We start from the raw sequence: 23,261 nt of genomic DNA on the forward strand, positions 1-23,261 counted from the left end.
CTCTCTGGTGGCGCCCCTGTACCAGGCAGGTCCGGCCACCTTGAGGACCGCTCGCGGCCTGGGTCCCCGCTCAGCCTGCCCCGCCAGACGCCCCTCGTCTTCCCGCCAGGCCGCTGCCCGCCTCGCTCCACGGGCTTCTCTAAGTCTGTCTCTAGGCGTCAGCAGCACATCCTTCTTGGCTCCCGCAGCCTCAGCCCCACCGGGGACCTCCTCAGGCGGGCCCTGCCCCGTGGGCCCTGCACCCAAATCCTCACAAGACCCAGAGGCCCAGGCCCAGGCTTGGGGTCTGAGCGGTGCCCACGGGGGTCTCCCTGTGCCTCCTTCCTGCAGGCGGGGTGTGGCCCTGCTCCTGTGTACCGCGTGTACCCATGGCGGCCCCTGCGCCTGAGCCTTCCATGGCAGAGCCTCTGCAACGGCGGGTCCCTGTGTGACCCGTCATTTCCGGGGAGGCACTGCACGCCCCTCTGCTGCCCGCCTGCCTGCTGCCTCCCTCCCCACCTCCCTTCTCACCGATCACCCCACCTCCCTCCCCTCCTTTTCTATTTTCCCAGCATTAGCTGTTCTTACTCTAGGAATCACGCTTTGACTTTAGAAAATACATCACTCCATATGTGGCTAAAGCACGCAACCCCCCGTGCACTGCTTATGCACGTGGGCCCCTTCGCTGCGTTTTTACAAAGAGAAAACCTTTGGAAGAGTCGTGACCTCACGGGAGGAGGGGGCACGGGCCAGGGCAGGGTTACGAAGGCAGCTTCACCTGCCGTTTCCTGCGTTTCTTAGACATTAACAAAAAGGTACGAAGCAACTCTGGGACGAGGATTCAGAGGCACCTGACAAGGAAATGCCCAGGGAACGCCACCATGCGGGGGGCGGCGGCTCACCCACAACCGTCCGGCTGAGACACAGGGGAAGCGGGTGTAGGAAGGAGGTGGGTGCTCCCCGGCCGGGCCGGGCTGCGGCCGGCGTCTGGGTGGCGTGAGCCTCGCTCTGGCCGAGGGACCTGAGGCTGCCCTTGCGCAGAGAGCCCTTCTGAAGGCCTCGCTCCGGCTGCTGAGCACGCAGGACAGGAGCCGCCGTGACGAGGCCAGACAGGAGGCGGTGGCGCGGCTGCAGCGTCCCCGGGGCCTGCGCCAGTGGGGGCCGAGGAGAGACTCGGGGCGCTCTCAGAAGGAGGGCGGACTGCAGAGGAACGGGGAGAACCCAGCAGGTGAAGGGGCCACCCAGGTGGGGTGTTGGCCACCGTGGTGACAAGCCGACCCCACTGAGCTGGGGAAGGAGCGAGGGCTCTGCTCCCGGTTTCAGAAGCCGCTGAAGGGCCCCTCACGCACCCGACCGTGCGTGGGCAGTGGGGAGCCCAGCCCTGCACGCGGCGTGTCTGCTGGTCGCAGAGGATGCACGGACGTGAGAGAGAAGCCGATGCTCGCGATTTAAGGGGACAGAAGGAGAGCCCGTGCTTGGAAGGGGACGTTTGCCATCTCTCTCCCCTACAGACACTGAGTGCGCGGCCGAGAGGATGACGGTGCGTGTTTCCTCGTCTCACTCTGAGAAGCCGTTGCTGATGCCAACCAGCTCTCCAGGGCCCAGCGACACTGTCCCCCTAAGAATCCAGCGCTTCGGGGGAAAACAACCTCCCTGAGGCTTTACAGACCCAGCCTTCCCCAACGGTTCCCAGAACTGCCTCACAGAGCGTGGGACACGGAGACTTTACGGACCACTTCCAGGGGGCCAGCAGGTACGCATGGCGCCTTCGGATCGTGTCTTAGGCCCTGCTTCCCTTCTATGGTTTGATTTCATTCCCTAATCCCGCTGAAGCCTCTTTCATAAGGAACTCCCCTCCCCCCAGTGAAAACGGGCTTTGGGGACAAGGGGACCATCATGTTATCCATGAAGCCAGAGAACAGAGCAAGGAGTAGCGGGACATGCAGCCCCGGGAGGCGCTGGCCGCCAACAAACCCAGACCCGCGCTGTGCCCCGCTCAGGGCAGGTCGTCAGCCTTTGAATCACGGACCGCGCCGTGCCGCGCCGCGCCGGGCAAACTGTGCGCGGGGCGGTGTAAGCGAGGAGGCGGCGGGCTGTGCAGCCGGGGCTGGCCGGGGAGTCGCCGGGCGCAGGCGCTGCTTTCCCTCCCCACCCGCCATGTGCTGGGTGAGGTTCAATACGGAACACTCGGGAAGGGACAGGCTCCCCTGCTAAACGATCTCATCAAAGCCGGTTTGGAATCAAAATCAGTTCTGCATCACAGACACGCGGCTCGGCCCGCAGGACAGGTTTTTTCTCTTTCTTTCTCAATTTGTGAACGTTTGAAACACCATGAATTTGTCTTTACTCCAGGAAGGTGGGGTTGCCCGGGTTCCCTGCACTTGTGAGGACACTGGCCCCTGGTGGCAGAACTGACTCATCACACCTTCTGGGGCTCCGGTGTCCACCTGGCGACTCTAAAATGCGCCCGTCTCCCAGACGTAGCACGGACAAGGAGAGAGAAGCCGGCGCAGCTCGCGCTTCCCTAGACTCGGAAGGACCAAGCGCCCAGCGTCCCGCACGACGGCGGCAGCCGGCCCCTGCCCTCCGTGGGCGGCCATGCAAAGCCCCGCCCAGCTCTGCCCGCTGGCAGGGGCGCCCGCGGGCCGTACTCACGTTGGAGCCCGGGCCCAGCGCCGGCCTGGAGGCATCCTCGTCGCTGTCCGCTCCCGCCAGCGACTCCACCTGGAACAGGGGCACGGGCCACGTCACCGCCGGGCAACAGGGTACAGACCAGCACGCCTTCCCCGGCATGCGCTCAGGCTAACGGCCGCGCCACCCGCCCCACTCCGTGGTCCTCCGCTCGGGACCCCGGTCGCTGCCCGGAGCCCGCGGCTCTGAGACCCTCGGCCGGACTCGGCGAGGGTCCTTTGTCCTTTGCCCGACAGCCTCTCTGTGGCTCAGAAAACAGGCGGGAGGAGCACAGCTGTGCACCTGAGCCGACGGAGCGCGCTCAGAACACCGACCAGTTGGCCAGGTCCCCAGGGGGAGCCAGTTTCAAACCCAGCTTAGCAGGGCCCTGAGCCCTGACCGGGGGCACGCAGAAGGGACTGGCCAGCTGTGGGGGCCAGCAGCCCCACGCCCCTGCTTCCGTGGGAAAACACGGCTCTGGGGCCCCACCCCACCTCCCAAGGGAGCACCTTAGGGGGCATGACCCAGGAATCCAACGTCCTGTGTGCACGTGACCCATTCCCGTGCGCATGTGACCCATTCCTGTGTGCACGTGACCCATTCCTGTGTGCATGTGACCCATTCCTGTATGCATGTGACCCATTCCCGTGTGCACATGCCCCGTTCCCGTGTGCATGTGACCTATTACCTTGCTGTTGCTCCTTTTATTCACTTTGAAGAATCCGAGGAATTTTTTCTTCTCCTTATCTGTCTCATCGCTGCCAAGGGACGCTTTTCTAAAGGTTTCTGGGGGTGGAAAGTACTAAGTTATTTTCCAGCATACGCGATTAAACACTTCACGTTAAAAATCCCAACAAATAAATCCTCTACGCCTAAACATTGAGATTTTATAAGAGAGTAAAAGCATCAGCTATGTTTTTGAAAGTGTTTGGAGCCCCCTCAAAGGCCCCCGTCCCGTTTATGAAATCGCTACGAGGTCTCAGTCTCTCTGGTGGGCACAGGGGTGTTTTCCCGGGTGCGGTCCCGTTCCCAGATGTCCCCCCTCTGCCCCGGGCCAGCCTGTTCCCTTTCTAATGACGGCCACCAGGGGGCACATTTCTTCTTCTAGTCGTTTTATTTATTTATTTATTTTAATTCTTGAGTCTAAATCCTCAATCTTCTCCTTCTTCATCAGGATTCTATTTTTTATCACTATTTCATTATTTTATTATTGGGGGGCTGTTCATGACTGATTTTATTATTTTTCCATTACAGTTGGCACTCAACACTCTTCCGTGTTGGTGTCTGGTGCACTGCACGGTCATCAGACAGTTGTGGACGCTGCAGAGTGGTTCCCTTGGTGTCCCCAGGCCCCCCGGCCCCACGCGTAGCTGTGACAGTATTTCCGATCCGTTCCCTGTGCTGGAAGCCAGCGGGGTGACCAGCAACATCAGCGGCCCTAGACCTGGGCCTGGACCTGACCCCTGAACCAGAAATTCCGGGGCTGGGCCCCTCACTCAGTGAGTCCCACCCCCAGGGACACCCAGGGGCCAGGGAGCGCTGAGGACCAGGGGAGTGGGGGTGGCGGGCATCGCGGCAGGACCCGCTTGGCCAGCTGCGTCCGCGCTCCAGGCCTCAGCATCCTCCTCCGCAGATGGGGAGAACCCACCCCTGCCGGCGCCCAGGGCCACTGGACAGCTGGCCGCCATCACGCACTGGCTCACGGGAGAGCCCGGGCCACTCCTGGCCTTTGTCATCATTCATCCGCTTTCCTCTCCCGAGCCACACGGATGTGGCGAGAGGAGGGAGACTTGGGGGTCCCTGAAGGACAGACACGTGGCACCCCCACACCCTGCCGACTGCTCGGCGCCAGGCCACCAGTGGGCACGCCTGGGCAGGGATGTGCAGCCTGCCATTGAAACACCGATCAACGTTTCTGTGAGCTGACCAGGACCGCGGTGCTCCGATTAGAGACAGACACGAGGCCTGTGCGTCAGGGACACAGGCGAGGACCCTGAGTCCGGCCACGACGCAAGGCAACCCCAGGTGCGCGTTCGTGAGCTCATTCTGCACGCGGCATCTGGGCCAGTGCAGGCAGCGGCGGCCGACCCGTCCGCGGCCCCCACCACACGTGTCCGCACCAGCAGGTGGGCATCCACGCGGACCCACACGTGCAGGCGGAGTCCACGGCACGGCGCATCGCAGCCCTCGATCGGGCAGAGGGCTGTCGCGGTGAAATGCAGACTCCCTCTGCTGCAGAGCGTAGCTGGGTGCCCGCCCAGCGAGCCTCGGGGTGCGTGTGCGCCGGCCTGTGTCTGGACCAGCACTTGTGGCGCGATACGGTGACTGCATGACACTGGGGTCCCTGGTCTGCGGACGCAGGGGAGCCTGTGACGGGCACAGGAGCCAGGACATCACCCACAGAATGACAGAGGGGCCAGACAATCGCCACAAAGCGGAGCCTCTGGCTGCTCTCGCAGCGGAGCAGGGACAGTGGCCGGTGCCCCCCCCCCCCCAGGACAGCAGCGCTGTCAGACACCACCCCACCCCGGGGCCCGGCCGGCGCCCAGTGTTCCTGCATTAATCTGTTTTTCTAGAAATGCCATCTAGTGTTAAACAGGAAGCTTTGTAAAATGTAAAACCTCATGGAGATTTTAATGAATTCCCCATGTGTGCGTGTGCCAAAAACTTCATTAACATCCCAATATGTCTGTGTGTGTATGCCCGTGTGTATGTGTGTGTGTATATGTGAATACACATGTGTCTGTGTGTATACATATACAATTTATAAGAAACAGGTATCAGAATAAATGCACCATCAGGACCAATCATTTTCATGCTCGTCTATGATAACGAAAATTAAATGTCACAAACCACACTGGCCTACATTCTGCAGCAGGCAGGATGGATCTTGACAACAGGTAAGTACAGGTAAGCACAGGTAAGCACAGGTAAGCACAGGTAAGCAAAAATGGCGCCTCTCCCACACGGACGGCTTCAGCTCTGCCCTGGAATTCCGCACGCAGGCGCGCTTTCCACGACAGCCTCCTTTGTTTCGGACCAGTTAGAATGACACAGCCAATGCTCCCACAAGGGACATTCTTTTCGTAGCCAACCAGAAAGCTGAGAAACCAAACCACAACCCCATTCGAGCCAGCAAGCCTCCCCCGAGGCCCACGGCCACCGTGCACCCGTCGCCTGGCCCCGAGCCATGCAGAGGGCAGCCTGCAGCGGCAGCTCCGGCTCACTGTACCTCCGCAGCTCAGGGAAGGCTCCGACTGAGTTTTGCTCAGAAGAACTGGAAAAGGCAGCAAAGAGAGAGTGAGGGCGCGCCGAGACCCGCAGCGGCCCCCGGCCCCCGCCGCAGCCTGCGTGGGGGCTGCCTGGCGTGTGCGGGGGCGGGGTGGGGGGGCCGAGTGCCAAGCAGCCGCCTTCCTGCCCTGGAGCTCCTCCGCCCGCAGCTGCCGCTGCTAAGCGCCCGGGCAGGGGCAGGGGGCAGCAAAGTCCTCTGCGTCGGCGAGAGGCCCGGCCGGGGATCTGCCCGGCAGCACCTCGCCCGCCTTGGCCGGCAGCACCTCTGCAGCTGCTGGCTGGGTGCGGGGGACGGAGCCCCAGGGGGCCCACGAGAGGACTCCTCGTGCACAGCCTCCAGAACCTTCCTTCTCTGCTTAGACACTTGACTCTCCTCGGGGCGGGTGGGGGCCTGCGTCGGGGCCGGCACGGCACACGGCGTGGTCTGGCGCAGAGGAAAGGGCGTGGGCACCCTGGGCTGGAGCTGCACCCCCGCCTGAGCCAGGGGCTCCTCCTCCTTCTCCCACAGGGAGGGTCCCTCCGAGGTGCCCAGGGCACAGAGAGGGGCACCCCGGGGTGTGGGCACAGCCATTCCCCCACGCGGAGTGACGACAGATCCGAGCAGCCAGGGCGTCCTCCCCGCGGGGGGTCGGAGCGCGGCGCCAGCTTTGGGGAGCGTCCCAGATGGATGCTCAGCCCCCCGCTCTGGACGCCACGGGCTTGCAGGGCCGGGCCCTGAGTGCAGAGGCCGGCTTCACGTGGCCGTTCCAGGTAAGAGGCTCTGCGTCCACCCTTTAAGACACCACCGTGGTTGCCGCAAAACCAAGACACGGGCTTGTGCGAGGCTCCACCTTCCTCGCACTGCAGCGTGGGGCCGCGCTTCTCCTCTGTCAGGCCACGTAAGCGCTCTGTTCCCAAACACGCCCAGAAACCCGATTTACGGGGGGCAGATACAGCCAGACAGCCCCGCTGCCCCAGGCCCGAGGGGCAGACGCGGAGAACTACCCTGTCTGAGTGGAAAGACGCCCTGCTCTCAAATGTCAGAACCCTTTTTATGGAGGAATAAACGGTCTATGCGTCTCACACTCAGTGACCCACGACCTCTGCTTGATGTCAGATGACACCGGGGCTCCCGCACCCCCAGGGAAGGTTGGCGGGGACGCGTCATTCCACCATGATCACGGACTTCACAATAAAATACATAATGAAAAATCGATTTTTTAATTGCAAGAATTTCAAGCAGGCTGTAGGAAAACTAAAACCACTGGAATATATACATGTGAAAAGCTCGACCTGTCCAATGCTTGTAGAATAAATAAAAAGGCTGCAGACAGGAAGGGAGGCTTATTAAACAGGCACTTCGATGAAGCTCATTTGAACATTTTAAGGTCAAACCTTGTTAAACTGCGGGGTGGGATGTGTTCTGACTGCTGTCCAGATAGGCGGCCCTTGGGATCAGTGAGGGAACCCCACTCACGCCGTGTCTCTGTGCCGACGCCGGTCCCCCCAGCGGCCACGCTCCCCAGTGGGTCTATCTGTGACCTCAGGCCACGTAGCACTTTCATGCGAGGACGGACGGTGACCCAGCACCACGCGTTGTCTTGAGGGACCGAGCGGTAACTGGGGTGGTTTTAGGGACCCGCTGGATATACTTCGTCACTGGCGGTGATTAGGAGCCACGTTTGAGACCTGGGAGCCGTCCAAGGCCACTAAGAGGGAACCCACGAGACGAGCGTCCGTGGACAGGTTCTGGGAAGCTCCTTTGGAGGGGAGGCTCCAATTTTCCTCTCCCTTCCGCTCTCCCTGGTCCCACAGAAGCTCACAGGGGAAGCGGACAGGGGCGTGCTCGGGACTGGGGGCCGAGGCAGAATTACCAGCGGCGGCCAAAAGCAAGTTCAGTCTGTCCTCCGCCCACTGCACCCGTTTTGGACAAAACTGGAGTTGCCGGACAATTCAGTTACCCGCCCCCCTGGTGCGCAGGGCGTGGCGCTGAGCGCTAAGGGGTGGCTGACCTTGCTCCCTCTGTGTCCTCACAGGCAGGAACTCACCTTTCTCTCTCTCTTTAAAAATCTTTAAAACTGTATTTATAGATTTGAGAGACAGAGCGGCGAGAGGGAACCATCGCTTTGTTGCCGCCCTTACTGATGCGTCATTGGCTGACGCTCGCTGTGCCCGGCCCGGGGGTCCAACCCGCGACCTCGGCGCATCGGGACGGCGCCCGCGCGGCACCCACCTCTCTTGTTGTCCCAGGCGTAGAGCTCCTTGATGCCCAGCTCGCTCAGGGACTTGGAGAGCTCCAGCTCCTCCCCCGCGATGTTGTCCCTGAGCAGGACCACGTGCTCCGGGCTCACGTCACACTTGGCGCAGATGACGGGGAGCAGGCTGTGCAGGGGCGCCTCGGGGCTGACGCGCACCACGGCCTTCTGGGTCCGCAGGTAGTTCACGACCAGGCGCACGGACTTCTGCAGGGGGACGCCGGACAGAAGAGTGCTGTGAGCGCGCCCGCCCAGGGCTCCAGCTCCGTGCGTACCCCAGGACTGAGCAGGGCGAGGGTCTGAGTTTAGAATCCAGCACCCCCAGGGCCTTTCGAGAATTCTGCTCATACTTGAGCACTAGGCACTTATATATGTTTTGTAAAGCAAAATAGTTTGGAAGTATGATAACTAAGTCAATGGAAGGAAAATCTCTCAGAAACAAGACATCAACGTCTTGTTCAGGAAATCAGAATACCCACTGAAGGACATAAGTACCTACAGAAATACACAGTGTGTGTCTGCAAGTCTGTGTACTATTTATATCTGCACACCACATACATACATTTTAAGCTAGAACAACACTTTAGGTTTTTTTAATGTCAGATATGTAATAATCAGGACGAAAAACAGCCAGTTTGATGAGAGCTGATTCTAAGTGTGTGCCAGGCAGCCCATCAAAAACACCGAGTCTGGCAAAGCCCCACACAGCCCATGTCTGAGTGCCTCCCCTGGAGAGCAGGTGCTGCGAACGGGGCTGTGCGGGGGCATGAGGCTGACCCCAGACGCCGGTCCAGCCTCAGACTGCCGGGACCTGGTGAATTCGAGGAAGGAAGACGGAGCACACGGTCTTGTCCGTGTTTCTGGAACTGGGATCAGGCACGACCCTGGGCTGCCTGCCCTTGGAGTTTGCACCTGGGGCAGGAAGGTAAGAGAAGCCATGGGGTACAACCAAGGCTTCTCTGCCATGAACGTGGATTTTCCTGGAAGAACCAGGGAAGACTCTTCCACACAGAGTGTAGAGGGCATCACTTAAAAGGTATTAAGCGCCCAGACCTAGAAATTCACAGGAGATGCACTGTTGGCTTCACTGCCATTTTTAAGAGCAGGAAAAGGTTGTATATATTCCAAAAATCGAAACAAATGAACTGGCATTACTTATAATTGGACCTAAAGAACCATAGCAAACCTCATTAAAAAGTACAATAAGCCGCTGAAATTAATTTTGATTGATAATCAAAAGCCTAAAATAAATCTATGTATATGATATTCTCCAACTGCAATGAATAAATATTTCTAACATCAATTTTTCAAAAGAAATAATCCTGTCCCTGCCCCCAATCTCTAAGAAAATGATCAAATCTGTATTCGGCCTGCGTCCTGGGGCAGGAAGACCTCCAGAACGTAACGAGCACCTCGAGAACTCGTCCCCCAGGGGAGCCACTGTGGTCCCTTGCATCTAAATAAATCACGAGTTCCGGTATTTGGTGCCCCTCGCGGCGCTGCCCAGGCGCAGGAGCTGCCCGGGGCCGGTGGCTGTCACCTCGCGGAGGGCAGTGCTGTAGAGCTTGTCCAGCTTTGCTGGGAGCCTGAATGGCTTTCTAGCCCTCGACCAGCTTCTCTTCCAAAACGACCGAAGGAACACGGTCCCAACGGTCCCAGCAATGAACGTGATTGAATTCCGAAAACTCCCATCTTCTAAAATAAACTCAGCCTCGTGCCTGACTGTGCCCTGCACGCAGGCAGCCCCTCGCCCCCGGCCGTCTGCACGTGTCCCTGACGCAGCCGGGGCCCCTCCCCCGCGCCCCCCAGCACCTCCAGCTCCAGGACAAGGGTCCCCGCCCCACTGACCTCAGGCATCCTCGGCGGTCCGGGCTTCCCCTTCTCCTCAGCCCCCTTTTCTTTCAGGAACACGGTGTGCGCGTTGAGGGTGCCCACTAAGGTATTTGGCTTGAAACTCAAGGGCTGCTGGGACTCTGAGGACCAGAGCTCCAGGGCGTGGTGCGACGGGCTCAGGCGGTGCTCCAGGCATAGTTCCACCAGCAGGTCCATCATGGCGTGGCTGGGAGGGGGGACGGCGCGCGGTTAGCGGGGCTGCACCCTCCCTCCGGCCCGACACAGGGCGGGGGGCCTCGCGGGGGCAGGAGCCGGCGTCGGCGGGAGGGCAGCCCAGCACCCTCCCTCCGGCCCGGGACAGGACGGGGGGCCCCGCGGGGGCAGGAGCCGGCGTCTGCGGGAGGGCAGCCCAGCACCTGCCGTGCCGACCACCGACCTCACCAGAGCCCGGAGCTGCGAGTCCCGCTCCCTTCCGCGCGGACCCCGCGGCTGTGCGGGCTTGAATCTTGTCGGGTCAGTGACGGCAAGTGCAGTGCAGGACGCCCTCGCGTAAATTAAACCCCCCACGGGCTCTGTGACTTCTGGGTGACCCAACACACAGACACCGATGTCGCCAAAGGCTGACGGATATGAGCAAGAGGTAAGTGCCCACCGCATCTCACGGACGTCATAACAAAACCACGCCAGACAAAGTGCTACGTGAGGCTGCACGGCGGTAAGTTTTCAGTCATTCGTGCGTCTTAGAAAGTGAACATTGTAACTTGAAGATGACAGCTTTCTTTTTCTTTGTTGGCTGAAGAAAGTACGCCTTTAGTAGCACGGTCCCAGGCACACTGTCCGTCCGGTGCGAGCGTTTGCTAAGTAAATCAGTTTACTCCTGCCTTTTCTCTTCCAATGCCTTCTAAGTGCCCAGCAGGTAGAATCGAAATTAATTTGTCAATTGTGTGCTCTCTATTTTTAAATGTAAAAAGTGAGTATAATGTTTCTACTTCTTTCTTTAAAAAAATACTACTTTCCAGATGTGTATCCAGACTTCCAAAAGCTTTGCCTAAGTCAGTGGTTCCGTAACGAAGCAATGTGCTCTCTTTCCTTACGCGGCTCCTTCGGAAACGCTGGTGTAGAGCAGACAGAGTGGCGTGTGCATGCACCCCGCTCCCCGAATGCGGGGGGCTCTCGGGGACCGGAGGACAGTGAGCGAGCCGATTGGGGACCACACGGAAGGGACACGGGCACCAGAGAGGCCCAGTCCGATTTCCACGCAGTGGGGGCTGCCAAGGGCCTCGTCCCTCTGCAGTGGATGCACTTCCATCAGAATCACAAGGTCTGCTGGCACAAGTCACCCCCACAGCCCTCAGGCGGTGAGACCCTGGGCTCCAGGCCCCCGACACCCACGGCAGCGCGGTTCTCAAACTCTAACGCGTACCCGCGATTCCGGGCGCGTCCAAGCACAGACTGCGGGCCCCACCCTGGGTTCCTGACTCCCTCGGCCAGGGCGGGGGTTTGCGTCTCTAAGAAGCTCGCAGGCCACGCTGCCGTCTGGGACCACACAGAGCCACTGCTCCCCATGTCCTCAGGAAATGAGCATTTGTACGCGTGTCTTCAGTGTATCAATGAATGGGTCCCTCTGTCCAACCTCACAAATTCCCTCGGGGCAGCTACTTCTGGACACGAAGTTAACACAAGCACGCAGTTCGTACACATGGTCAGATCCTGAACTGGCGGAGCGTGGCCTAGTTTCCTGTGTGGGACTGAGGCCAGCAGGGGGCCCCACGCCCTGCGTAAGGCAAACCGGTGTGACAGAGTCACGGCAAGCCTGGGGAGCAAGTCCCGTCTGGCGGCGTCCTGTGTCATCAGAGAGGCGGGGTGAGAGCCCTCCCAGAAGCGGCCGCACACGGGTCCCGCACAACGCACACGCGGGCAGCACGTGAGACAGGACGGGGGAGAGGCGGGTGCCACGTCTGTCACCATCCCGCAGAGGGAGACTGCATGACAGCAGGGACGCCTTCGCCGAACTATCAGACGTGGGCCTAGCAGCGAACACGCCTACCTGAGCACAGGCAAACCAGCTGTTTCTCAGCTGGAGGGCGCCCCGTGGGGCCTCGGAGAGTGGCGACCGTCCCGTCCCCACGTTCTGCACATCGCAGAGATTATGGTTTTTTGTTTTTTCTTTTTTAGCTTCTGCCATGTTGAGTCCCATGAAAGTCCCCAGGAAGCGGAGGCATTTCAGGGAGGTCGCCACCTGAAATGGGGACTGAGCCCCTGTGGCCAAGGGCACAGTCCCAGCTGCCGAGACAGGGTGCGCGGCGGGCCTCGCCTCCGGCTGCCCTGGCCAGCGTGGGCCCACGTCCGGACCTTTGTCCCGTGCACTGAAGCCGCCGGACACTAAGGGTGGATGCAAGCCATGACACATGTGTGCAAAGCCACAGAGCACGCCCCGCAGCATGGACTTGAGCGCCCCTTGTCTGCACACACCCCGCCCTGGTGGGGACATGGCCCGGGGGTGGGGCTGGGCGTGGGGGCGGGGCGTGCCAGGAAATCTCTGCACATTTCTCTCCATGTTGCTATGAACCCAAAACTGCTCCAAAAAAAAAAAAAAAAAAAAACAAAAAAACAACCAAAAACCAATGAAGTCTTAAAAAAGGTATTCTTCGAGTGAAAATGCACGCCAGACCAAACCGAACGTGACCATCCGCTGCCCGGCAGAGACCAGCCTTTTCCTCTCTAGAGGACTCCCAGGCATCGATCTGCCCTCTCCTACCTGCCTGAGCGCGGGGCGTGGGGGCGGGGCTCCTCGGCCCCCGGGAGTGGCGCAGGCCACAGCGCCCACGCGGCTGCAAGCCAACCACCGGCCCGTCCACACCAGGCTTCACCCGTGCCTCGGGGGGCAGGGCAGGGGGACAGACAGCCAGGGCGGAGGACCCCTCTCTGGATCCTTCCCTCCATCCCGGGACAGGTGGGCTCTCTCCGGGAGGGGCGAGGGGCCGTGCTCGGAGAGCCCTGTGCCATTCTCCCAGGGCCAGTCCTCTGCGCCCTGGCCCGGCTGTAAACATGTCTCTTAGGAAGGGGCCTCCGCACGTGCAGGCAGACACGGGACTGAACACCGAGGGAGCCCAGTGCAGCCGGGGCTCGCTCTCCTGTCCCCGCCCGGCCCCTGGGCACGTGTGCTGACTCAGACATGACTAACTCACGACATCAAAACCACACGCCCCAACCCGCGGATGCCTGACAGAGTTTACGACGCACTCCTGTGGCCCAGGGTGCTGTCTCTTCAAAGATCTTCTCTCTCCTTGGCCCCAATTAAAGTGATGGGATCCGCAGCCGCCTTCCAGTGGCCGTGGGCTGTGCTGAGAGCCGGCTCCTCATGTGGGCCGCGCACGGTCCCTAAGAATGGCCCGAAACACCGGCTCTTAGCTCTGTGAGAACACACTAGAACTTACACTTATGTTTCTAAATCCAACAGGAGCTTTTAAAAAAATCACCGTGGTGTGCAGAATCTGGCTCCCCCAACTACTGTGTTTTCCTTATGAGCCTCTTCACGTCAGGAACCGGCCCGGGGAGGGGCTGCCCGCAGCCCAGAAATCATCTGCTCACCCTATGAGAAAGCTCTCCCCTGGCGAGGGAGCAAGAACCATGCTGATAAACATGGCAGGTCTATTTTAAGCAAGGGTCTGGGACTGGATGTCAGCCCACACCCGTGTTATTAAAGAGTCTGACATGTCAAACCCCTCCCAACACGGGAAGCTGCTGAGTGCGCTGCAGCAGTGACAGTCGCGACGCAGTCACGGGAGCCCGCGGGCCGCGTCCTCCAGGAAAGCTTGGAGCGCGGTGAGAATGGGCTCCTTGGGAAACAGAAAGGCGTTCCAACGCTCAGTCTCGACGCGGCCGGACGACATGGCGGTAGCTTCTACTTTGTAACGGGGAGGGGAAAAGATAGAATTGGAAGAATGTGTTTGGCCCAGAAACAGTTTCCCAAATCATATTTTTAGTGCTCCGGCAGGTGCCCTGTCTCTCCTCGCGCATTTGTGAACTGGCCCCTGGGTTCCAGCGTGGAGACGGGCCGCCTGGGCCATTTGGTTAAAAAGTACGTAACTAGACGGACAGTGGCAATGGGCTCCTGCGTGGGGACTTGCCTGCTAACGAAGTCACCGCGCTGCAGAAATTAAGTCGGTCCAGTTCTTTGTCTGTTAAATATACCCCAATAAAGTGTTTTTTTTTCTTTCATTGTGTTTTTAGTTATGTTAGCTAGATTCTTTTTTTATCTTTCTTTTAAATACATTTTTTATAAAATGCATGGGGCATTGGTTAATAGGGTCACAGGCTTCAAGTGTGCAGTTCTATGATACAAGGTCTGCATGTCGCACTGTGTATCCACTGCCCAGTAAAGTGTTTTATTAATGTAACTAGAAATTGGCCCAAAATATAAGCATCGTGAGTGAAACATAATATATTCATTGATAAAATGTCGTGCATCTACTGAAGTAGTTTAAACCCATAACACGACTGCACACTTTCAAGCCCAGGGGAAGGGCGGCGAGTGTACTCGGGACAAGGACCGCTGCCAAGCAGAGAACCCCAGAAACCTGCCACCTGAACACGCCCGGCACGTACCCTGGGAGAACCCCCTGCCACTAGAGCCTCGGCCACCTCCACGTGGGTCCAACGACAACCTGATGACGATACGCTTGGATGAATGTCACTTCAGCACCCAAGCCCTTCTTCCCCTGGGACAACGGCGTCCGGAGGGTGCCCCGAGGAGCAGACCCCGGGGCTCACCTCGGACCCTACTTGGAAAGCAGGTGGGGATCCCCTGCGTGTCCTGGGCAGACACCCAGGCCCAGGGCGACGTTCCGCCAGCGGCTGCTTACGTGGCCCATAAAGCAACTTAAATCCTGCGATGGCCCTGCTTGTTCATTTTAAAAATACAACCTGCTTTTTAAGAAAATAAATATGTTATAGCATTGCCTGTGCTCCTCGTCTTCCAAGAAGTACCCCTCCCGCCTGGGAAGTAGGCAAGTGGATTTTCCTCCTCGGAGGTTCTATAACTGATCACTCTTTCAAACTCAGTACAGTCAAAACTGCATGAACGTTTAAATGTTTGTTTCCTGTGACTTTGCTAAAATTCCTTATTATAAAGTTATTAGTAACAACAGAAGCGGTAACACAAAATGATCATGATGTCAAACATAAAATTGGAAATTCCACTGGGAATAAACAGCCTCACTGCTATTACGATGGGAGGGGCTGTGCCTTTGGGGCAGAAGACGTGCGCATGACCTTGACCCAAGGCTCCTGTTCCTGGGCAGATCGGATCTAAGGGAGTAAGTGGGAACCACCGGTCTGGGGACTGATTCCCTTAAATTTAAAATCCGTGCATCCAATTTTATTTCTCAGTCTGAACTTGAATTTAGAGGGGGGTTGCCAGTGTATGAACCCCTCTGGGCCAGCCGGCGAGGGCACGCAGGGCAGTTCACTCAGGAGGCTGCCCCCCCGCTGTGCAGCTTCAGTGCCAAGGCCAGGAGCACAGAGCGCGGCTGACCGCCCGCGTGGAGTGGGACACGGGCCTGCGCCCCCGCCTGAGCCCGCCTCTTCCAGAAGCGCACGGCGCTGTGCCTCTCTGTTCAGGACTGCGGGGGCTCGTGGGGCCAGACAGCAGGTCCTTCCAGGTGAGACAGGTCAGGGGGCCCCAGGGGACCCTGTGGCCGGGCTCTTACCTCCCGTTGACCACGCTCCTCTTCTCCAGCCCGCTGGGCAGCACCACGGTCAGGTCCACCACCCGGTCCTGCAGGCTCTCCTTTGGGGGCAGCACGCTCTGCTGGTGGACGGGCGACGCACTGCGGTGAGGGCTCTGTCCCCTCTGCACAGCTCGGGGGGTGGGCTTCCCAGGGGGTGGCGGGGCGCGAGCCTTCATCTTCCTCCTTGAACGACAATGCAGGGACGGAATGAAGTAACATTTTCAACAGAGGATGGAACGGGCCCCGCGGCAAGCACCCTGGGCCCCGAGGTCCTGTCCTCTCCCTCCCTCCTGGGAGCCGCCACCCGCCCTGGAAATGCCTCCGGAGCTGAATGACCTTTTACAATCAGTCTATGAGCACTTCTTTTTCTTGTTTTAAAGTTCTGAGTAAGAACAGGAGCAGTAGTACAAATCTGGTCAAACAACCTAATTACAATACATTTGAATGAATATCAAACATAAATTAGAAATTCTATTGGTAATAAAACTCAACACTATGATTGGACCTGGCCAGGCAGCTCAGGAGGTTGGAGCATCTCGAGATGCTTGGAAGCCTCCGTTCCCCTTGCGGGAGATTTCTAACACCCGACCGGGAGTCCTCCACGCTGAGGAGCTGTCTGAGACATTCTTGTCCCCTCCAGACACTCGGGGAAGGCACTGCTGCTACTTTGTACAGGTCCTTCCGTCTCTCTATATGCCTGCAGATGTCTACATGTATGTGTGTATGTTATGTGTGCATATACGTTCCCTTATTATATATAAGAACCTATTTTATGCAGGCCATGGTATTTTATAATGACAGCTAGCACTTACCAGAAATCAGGACCTAAGATAATAGTGATCTTAGGAAGTTCCCCCTGTTCAGTCCTCAACACAGTTCGCAGCTGAGAAAACTGAGTGTCAGAGAGACGTGTAGTTGTTCAAAGCCAGAGCCACGTGCCGGGGCAGGGGTGTAAAGCAGAGCACATGCCTGACGCCACCGCCTCTCCCTCCTGCCCACTCTGCTTAGACACCCCAGAGAGGGGGCACCGCCCCAGTTGGCTTATCTTCACCTGCAGAGCAACCCTGCTGGGGGCCCCTGGGCCTCAGGGATCAGACACAGGCCCCCCATGTCTAGAAATGTATCCCCAAGAAAGGACCCCCCACGTGTGCACTGTGAGAGCTTCAAACATGCTCGGAACATCACTGGTGACAGCACATGGCGGAGCCACCAGCCAGGGACAGACCGTCGCAATCCGCGCGGGTCCTTCCCAACAACGTTACCCAGGGCTGGGCAAAGCCACTTTGAAACGATACAGCGTGAGGTGCCCAAATGCTCGATACGGGCTTGTTAGGAAACAAGCTTCAGAATATCATCCGCGGAGGAGAACTCTGTTCTAAAGCAAGGGATGCATTCTAGCCACGGACCGCAGAACAGCCGAGAGAGCACAGCCGAGAGTTAGCAGCGGTGACCTCCGGGTGACGGGTGACACGGCCTTCGTTCTACTATTTCCACGTCTGTGCCTTCCCCATCTTTTGAGAATATCACTTGTATACGTTTTACTGACAACAGGGGAAGGACAGCCAGTGGGATTCGGACGAGGCACCGACACCGCGGTTCGTGTCGCGTGGTGAGCCCCAGCCCTGGGCGTGGCTTTCAGGACACAGCCTCCGCTATCATAAGTGGACACACGTCCATTCTCTGTTTCTCCTGGTATCATGAGCCGTGTAAGGTTCATGCTTTATTCTTCCCATGACATACGTTTTTCTATCTGTAGAAATAAAAATGAAACAGCGCATGTTGCCCGACTCTGAGGGCTGAATGTTAATAACGCACGTGTCTCTCCCAACCACTCGGAGCAGGTTCTAGCCGCACTCCTGTTCTATAGATCAGGGGCCCAGGCGGTCCCCTCCGGGGTTTCGGCGTGCCAGCGCGAACGTGGAACCCAGCCGACGTGGTTCCAGGCACAGAGCCTTCGGCCCCTGTGCTGCTCAGTGTCTGTGAGGAAGAAGCGATGTCCCCGCAGTGGGAGAAGTCGGGACAGAGAGGACAAGGTGATGGGGTCTGGGGTTAACCCGCGGAGGTCCCGGCGACAGCCGGCCCTAAGCGGCCCCCTTGCCTCCTGCGTTACCTCCCAAACGCGCTTCTGAAAAGCTGGGTCTGTTCGATCATTTCTAGGAAACGAGTATTTCCCCCGTGAGGACTGGCGTGATTTCTGGACAGGCACCCAACCGGCTTGAGCTCCCTCAGGACCCGGGGTTGAAACGGCAGCCGCTGCTGATGCTGTGACTCAGCCGGCCCCGGGGCAGCGGTGAGGGGGAGCGGCGAGAGGGGCCGCTCCCCTAGCTTTTCCCCAGTAAGCCAGGGCCCCCGCCCCCCGAGCCCCTGGGAGACAGCCCCATCGCCCTCCCCCCCCATCCGCTGCCCGCACCGGGAAGTCCGCAGCCCAGCCCTGCCTGCCATTCCCAGGCCCGCAGTGAGCCCTCCGCTCCACGGGTGCCCGTGGCGTGCTCCTGAGGCCTGCGCACCTTCCCACACGGACCCTGCACCCACCCGACGGCACCCTGCGGAGCTGCTTCCTGGGGGCCGGCCACCCCACTCCAGAGGGCTCCCCGCTTCCAGCACAGGGCAGTGTGTGTGTGTGCACATGTGTGTCACGTGCCAAAAACAAATGAACCCTTGAACATTTCACACTAATGAAATGAGACTCTGGCTCTTTCAGGAAGAAAACAAAAACAAAAAAACCATGAGAAGTCTGACGAGGCCCTGAACACCTGCACCGTGTTGACACGTGGGGACGCTTTCCGGAAGGTCTGTGCCAGCGCCGCGCACTGGGGCATCCCCGAGACAGAGGACGTGTGGGCAGGTGCCCCGGCAGGCAGCGGCCGGCCAGGAGAGGCTGTCACCGCCTGGAGGGGGCAGGGCGTGAGTCACTGCCCACAGCTCACCCTCCCTCGGCTGCCTCCAGGTTGAAAATTTGGGTGTGCCCTGCAGAAACTAGTTACAAAACAAGACATATCTATAGAAACATTTCTGGCATTTCAAAGGCCACCCATGAGTGCTCCACGTGGTGTGAGCTGGAAACGCCGCGTGTTTACTGTGTAAACCTCTGGGCCGTGCCGGCCCGTCCCCGGGCTGGGCTGAGTGCTGCCCGCCGGGTCTGAGAGCTCATTCAGGGACACCGGGCGGCCGGAGACACGCCCCGAGCCAGAGGCTCCAGACAGGCGGTGGCCCGCTCGCCACACCTGGGGCGCTGCAGGGGACCCTAGCTGCCCAGGTGACAACAGCCCCCAGGGTAGGAGCCCGGGGTAGGCAAGACCTGCAGGCTGGCAAGGGAAACCCACCCCTCTGTCCCTCCCGCATGGCCCAAAGGCCCCTCTGTTGTCCCCGCTTCCCTCAAGCTGCTTCCCACGGCCCCAGCGCAGCGGGCCCTGGAGTCAGGGCAAGGCTGCCGTGGTCTCCTGACCGGCGCCTCCGTGACGCCTGCCTGTGTCCACGCGGGCTCCCCGGCAGGCAGTGGGTGAGCCGCGTGCGCTCTGAGGGCATCTCGGAGAAACCGGGCGACCCCGCTCCGGCTAACCGGGCCTGTTCACGCAGCAGGTGGACGGGAGTCCCTCCTCTCCCAGAGGCCTCTGCAGCGGGGCCTTGGCTTCCTCCTGGACTGGGTGTCAAAGCTGCAAACAAGCTGCCTTGCTCTTCCAGGTCATTGTCAGCCCAGACCCTGGGCGAGGCATGTGCCTCTTCCCGCGGAGGGGCAGCACTGGGCTGGGAGGGCCTCCCTTGCAGGCCCGTCCTGCTCAGCGGTCCCCCAGTGGCCCCCAGCACGGCTCCTCGGTCACCGACCCCTTCCGCAGTGTGCCTGCCCACCAGCCTTGCCACATGCAGAAACCACTCAAGACCTGGACTCAGAGGGGCCTGCCGCCACCCTCTGTTCCAAGGCCACGCCCAGGAACGAGCCTTCAGGGGGGTCTGCCTGACCGAAGAAATGACCCTTTCCTTCGATCCAGCAGGTGGGGTTTCCATTTGCAAGACACGCTCACACTGTTCTGAGGAAGTGAGATGGAAGGTTAGCCCTACTCAGTGCTTGGGGAGGTGACGCCCTACTCAGTGCTTGGGGAGGTGACGCCCTACTTGGTGCTTGGGGAGGTGACGCCCTACTCAGTGCTTGGGGAGGTGACGCCCTACTCGGTGCTTGGGGAGGTGCTGTCCAGATGAGCTCTGGGCACCTGTGAGCAGCCGGGCCTTCCTCTGCCGTGACAGTGACCTTCGGGAACCCTTCCAGGGGCAACAAAATTCCAGGAGAAAGTGCAACAGAGACCTCGGACCCCGAGACCCGATGTGGGGACAGACTGGTTTGGTCGGTGGGGATGAGGAAAAAGGAAGATATAGCAGAGACCCGCAGGGGGAGCGGGGCCTGGGCAACCGTCCTGAACACGGGAGGCCCACGCAGAGGCAGGCGTGTGTCTCCCTTCCACCAGGGCCAGCGACAGGGACACCGCTGCCTTCGTCACTCAGCAGGCAGGCTCCCCCGGCAGCCCCCCGATTGCCACAGGCTCCTTCCCACCCCTCACCCCGTCTCCTCTGCTGGGTCCCACATGCACGCTGCCATTCAGAGAGAACGCCGTGGCCTCACCGAGTCCCTTATGCGAGTCCCCTCTGCACTTCGCTCTGTGCTGGCAAAGAGGTGCAGCAAGTCCACGTGGCTCTGAGGCCCCGAGCTTTGCTGCCTCAGTGACCCACCCTGCACCTGCTACCCACCCTCCGTGGGCACCTAGAATGCGCCGCTTCCCCTGCTGGAAATGCTCTTCCCTGCCCTGTTGACCCCTCCTGTCCCCACGTGCACCCCCCCAAAAGGCTTCCCCCAAGAACAGTGTGCCTGCCACTTTGCACTCACAGATGCTTGACCCGAGGCTCGTGACCAGCCATGATTCTGGCCTCCGACCCCCAAAGAGCAGGGCCGCAACGTCCCTGCCGGTCACTGGAGTGGCGCGCGGCCCTGCTAAAGCCAGAGCAGAGGTCTGCTGGCATTCTGTGACCAGCTCGCCACCCGCTTTTGGGAGCAATTGGGGGAAGGAAGATGTGCAGACACCAGCCCAACCCCAGAGGACAGCGCGGAGCAGCTGATGCGGGGTGCAGGATTGACATCCAGAGAGGCCACAAGTCCCGCCCCCATCCGGTCATCGGGTCCCTGTTTCCAGGTCCTGCCACTGGTTTTTAGCGCTTGGCTTCTGCACACCCCGGAGCCAGCGCGCCCTTCCTGCATGCTCAGGCCCCAGAAACGACGTCATGTGACAGGTGTACGGCCCGTGTTGTAGGGGTCGATGGAGGCTCACACGGCTGGAAAGGCCAAAGCAGCGACCCCCGCCATGGGGCGCCCCTGCCCCGGTGAAGTGGGTGGCACTGAGTTGAGGCAGGGGCGCTCTGCGGTGACGTGGTCAGAATGAACAAGCCATGTTTCCAAGTAGAGTCGGAGCCCCCGCGACCTCCGGTCCCGGCTGAAGCTTCCTCGTAGCTCCCAGGATTCACAGATCAGAGAAGAGGTGGGGACGTGGGCAGACGGGGACTTGCCCAGGGCTGACGTCAGCACCCCGACGCCCTGGGGCCCGGGACTCCTCTGAGGATCTGCTGAGGGCTGCAGGTGACCCCTCCCTCCGGGCAGGATGCACCCAGGACCTGGCAGGCTCCTGATTTCTGCAAACTGCTGGGCATGATCAGGGACCCTGGGGATTCACGGTCACACCTTCCCTCAGAGTCCAGCACCTTCCCACGTCAGGGCCTGGCTCCTCCTAAGACAAGGATTCCTTCTAAGAGATGAGAAACAAGCCGAGATCCCTGATGCTGTCCTACCATCGCTGCCTCGGGAAACCGAACTTAAACCAAGGGCAGCTTCAACACAAGATCCACACACATAAGGGCTGAAGAAAAGGCCCGGGAAACTGCCACGTTCGAAGGCCACATTCAAGCTTGCAGGAGAGCCTTTCTGTGAGCACAGTGCCACACCGTTCCCACAAACCAGGGGAGATGGCTGTCCCCGTGAAAATGCCACAGTGAAGGGCAGCGCACACACACCAGCTCCGGACACAGCTCGACAGCCACAAAGCATCCGCCAGCCCAGGACCCACGCTCTGGCCCAGAACGAGGTAAGCTCAGACCCACGCTGAGCGTTCCCCCAGCAGGCGGCTTTATTTGGGCCACTCACGGTGACTTGTGAGCCACAGTTTCCTCAGGAATGGAACCAAGTGAGATTTCAGGGTTTACCTGGTGGGGTTAACGCGAGGATTTAGTGGGATCGAGCGAGAGACCTCTGGGGTGCAGTTCTGGCTCCCCGCCGGGGCTCAGCGACTGGCAGCCGCTGCAGTTACTTTCACTGTAAGGAGCAGGTCTGCCCTCTGGGATTAATCAGAAAAGAACACAAGCTTCCTGTCTCCGCGAGGTCGGAGGAGAAGCCAGCTCAGCAAGACGCCCAACAAAAGCCCAAATGCGCAGCAGAGGCATTCAGCACCGACGGCAGAATCATACAACAGAATTTCAGTTTTGACCTGGGGTTGGGGTGCTTTTAGAAATTCAGCATAAAAAGATCCACTCTCCTGATAGGATTCTCAAAGACATAATAACAAAAGCGATCCGTAACACTCCCCAAACTCTAGACTCGGGCCCCGCACATGGGAACGCTGGTATCTCTGAGCACATCGGGCTCATGTTCAGAGAGGAGCCCCGGGCGCCGGCTCCCACAGCGATTACCCAGTGCCATGGACGTCAGACCAGCGAGTGTGAGTCTCTTCCCTCCCCGCAGCTCCTCGGTGGTGAAGCCCAGCAGGGCAGCTGCGCATCAGACGGAGCAGGACTCACCCCTCGGGTGGGGCTGCAGGAAAGGCTCCCTCCTTCCCCAACAGAGGCAGGGCTGCCTAGGCTTTGAACATTCGTACCAAACGAAAGGAAACAGATCACAGGAGAACACTTACTGGTCCCCAAACCACCTGGCAATGTGCGCACACATCCCGAGCGGCTGCCCTCACCACGGCGGCTCCCTTGGGCCCCTCTCCGCGGAGAGCGGGGGTCTCCAGGCTGCGCCCCGCGGAGTCCCCAGATGAAGGAAAGTCCCGCTCCCGACGCGTCAGGACCAGGAGTGGGGAGGCCAGGTCGTGCTGTGAGAACAAGCAGAGAGAGGCCTTGGATCCCGGCAGCCTAGTGACTTATTCATAAAGGTGCCACCCGATGCAGGCTGCACTCGCCCGCGGAGACGTCCCGCGGCCTGCGTGTGCCCGGCAAATGGAAGCAAGGGCGCCTGGTTCCCTGGCTCCAAGGCACGGGCTTTCTAAACCACGGAAGGGAGCAAAGGCAGAGAGGGGATCGGCCATCAGAGGGGGATGCGGGGCAGCCAGCCACGCCCCACAGAGCGCGTCCACCAGCATCCGGCTGCGGTGATGCAGGGAGGGGCGTGCCCTTCTTCCTCGAGAGGTCGGGCGTAACCGGGAGCTAACCCACCTTGTGCCACCAAGCCCCTGCCGACAGGACTCCGCCGCCTGGTCCTCTCCCAGGATGG

General features: G+C 59.7%; 1 protein-coding gene across 1 annotated transcript in view; it reads right to left on the reverse strand.

The window, feature by feature from the left end:
- The window catches only part of COBL (cordon-bleu WH2 repeat protein), a 123,593-nt gene that overhangs the window by 60,168 nt on the left and 40,164 nt on the right, over positions 1-23,261 (reverse strand). The window contains exons 2-7 of the mRNA XM_090287001.1: positions 15,719-15,922; positions 10,023-10,233; positions 8,153-8,381; positions 5,877-5,926; positions 3,338-3,451; positions 2,635-2,703 (exon numbers count right to left, since the gene is read on the reverse strand). Of these exons, the coding sequence (XP_090143127.1) occupies positions 2,635-2,703; positions 3,338-3,451; positions 5,877-5,926; positions 8,153-8,381; positions 10,023-10,233; positions 15,719-15,922 (877 nt within the window). The remainder of the gene's footprint in view (positions 1-2,634; positions 2,704-3,337; positions 3,452-5,876; positions 5,927-8,152; positions 8,382-10,022; positions 10,234-15,718; positions 15,923-23,261) is intronic.

This window comes from Furipterus horrens, unplaced genomic scaffold (genome assembly GCF_987537825.1).
Source record: "Furipterus horrens unplaced genomic scaffold, mFurHor1.1.pri manual_scaffold_9, whole genome shotgun sequence".
Lineage (NCBI taxonomy): Eukaryota > Metazoa > Chordata > Mammalia > Chiroptera > Furipteridae > Furipterus > Furipterus horrens.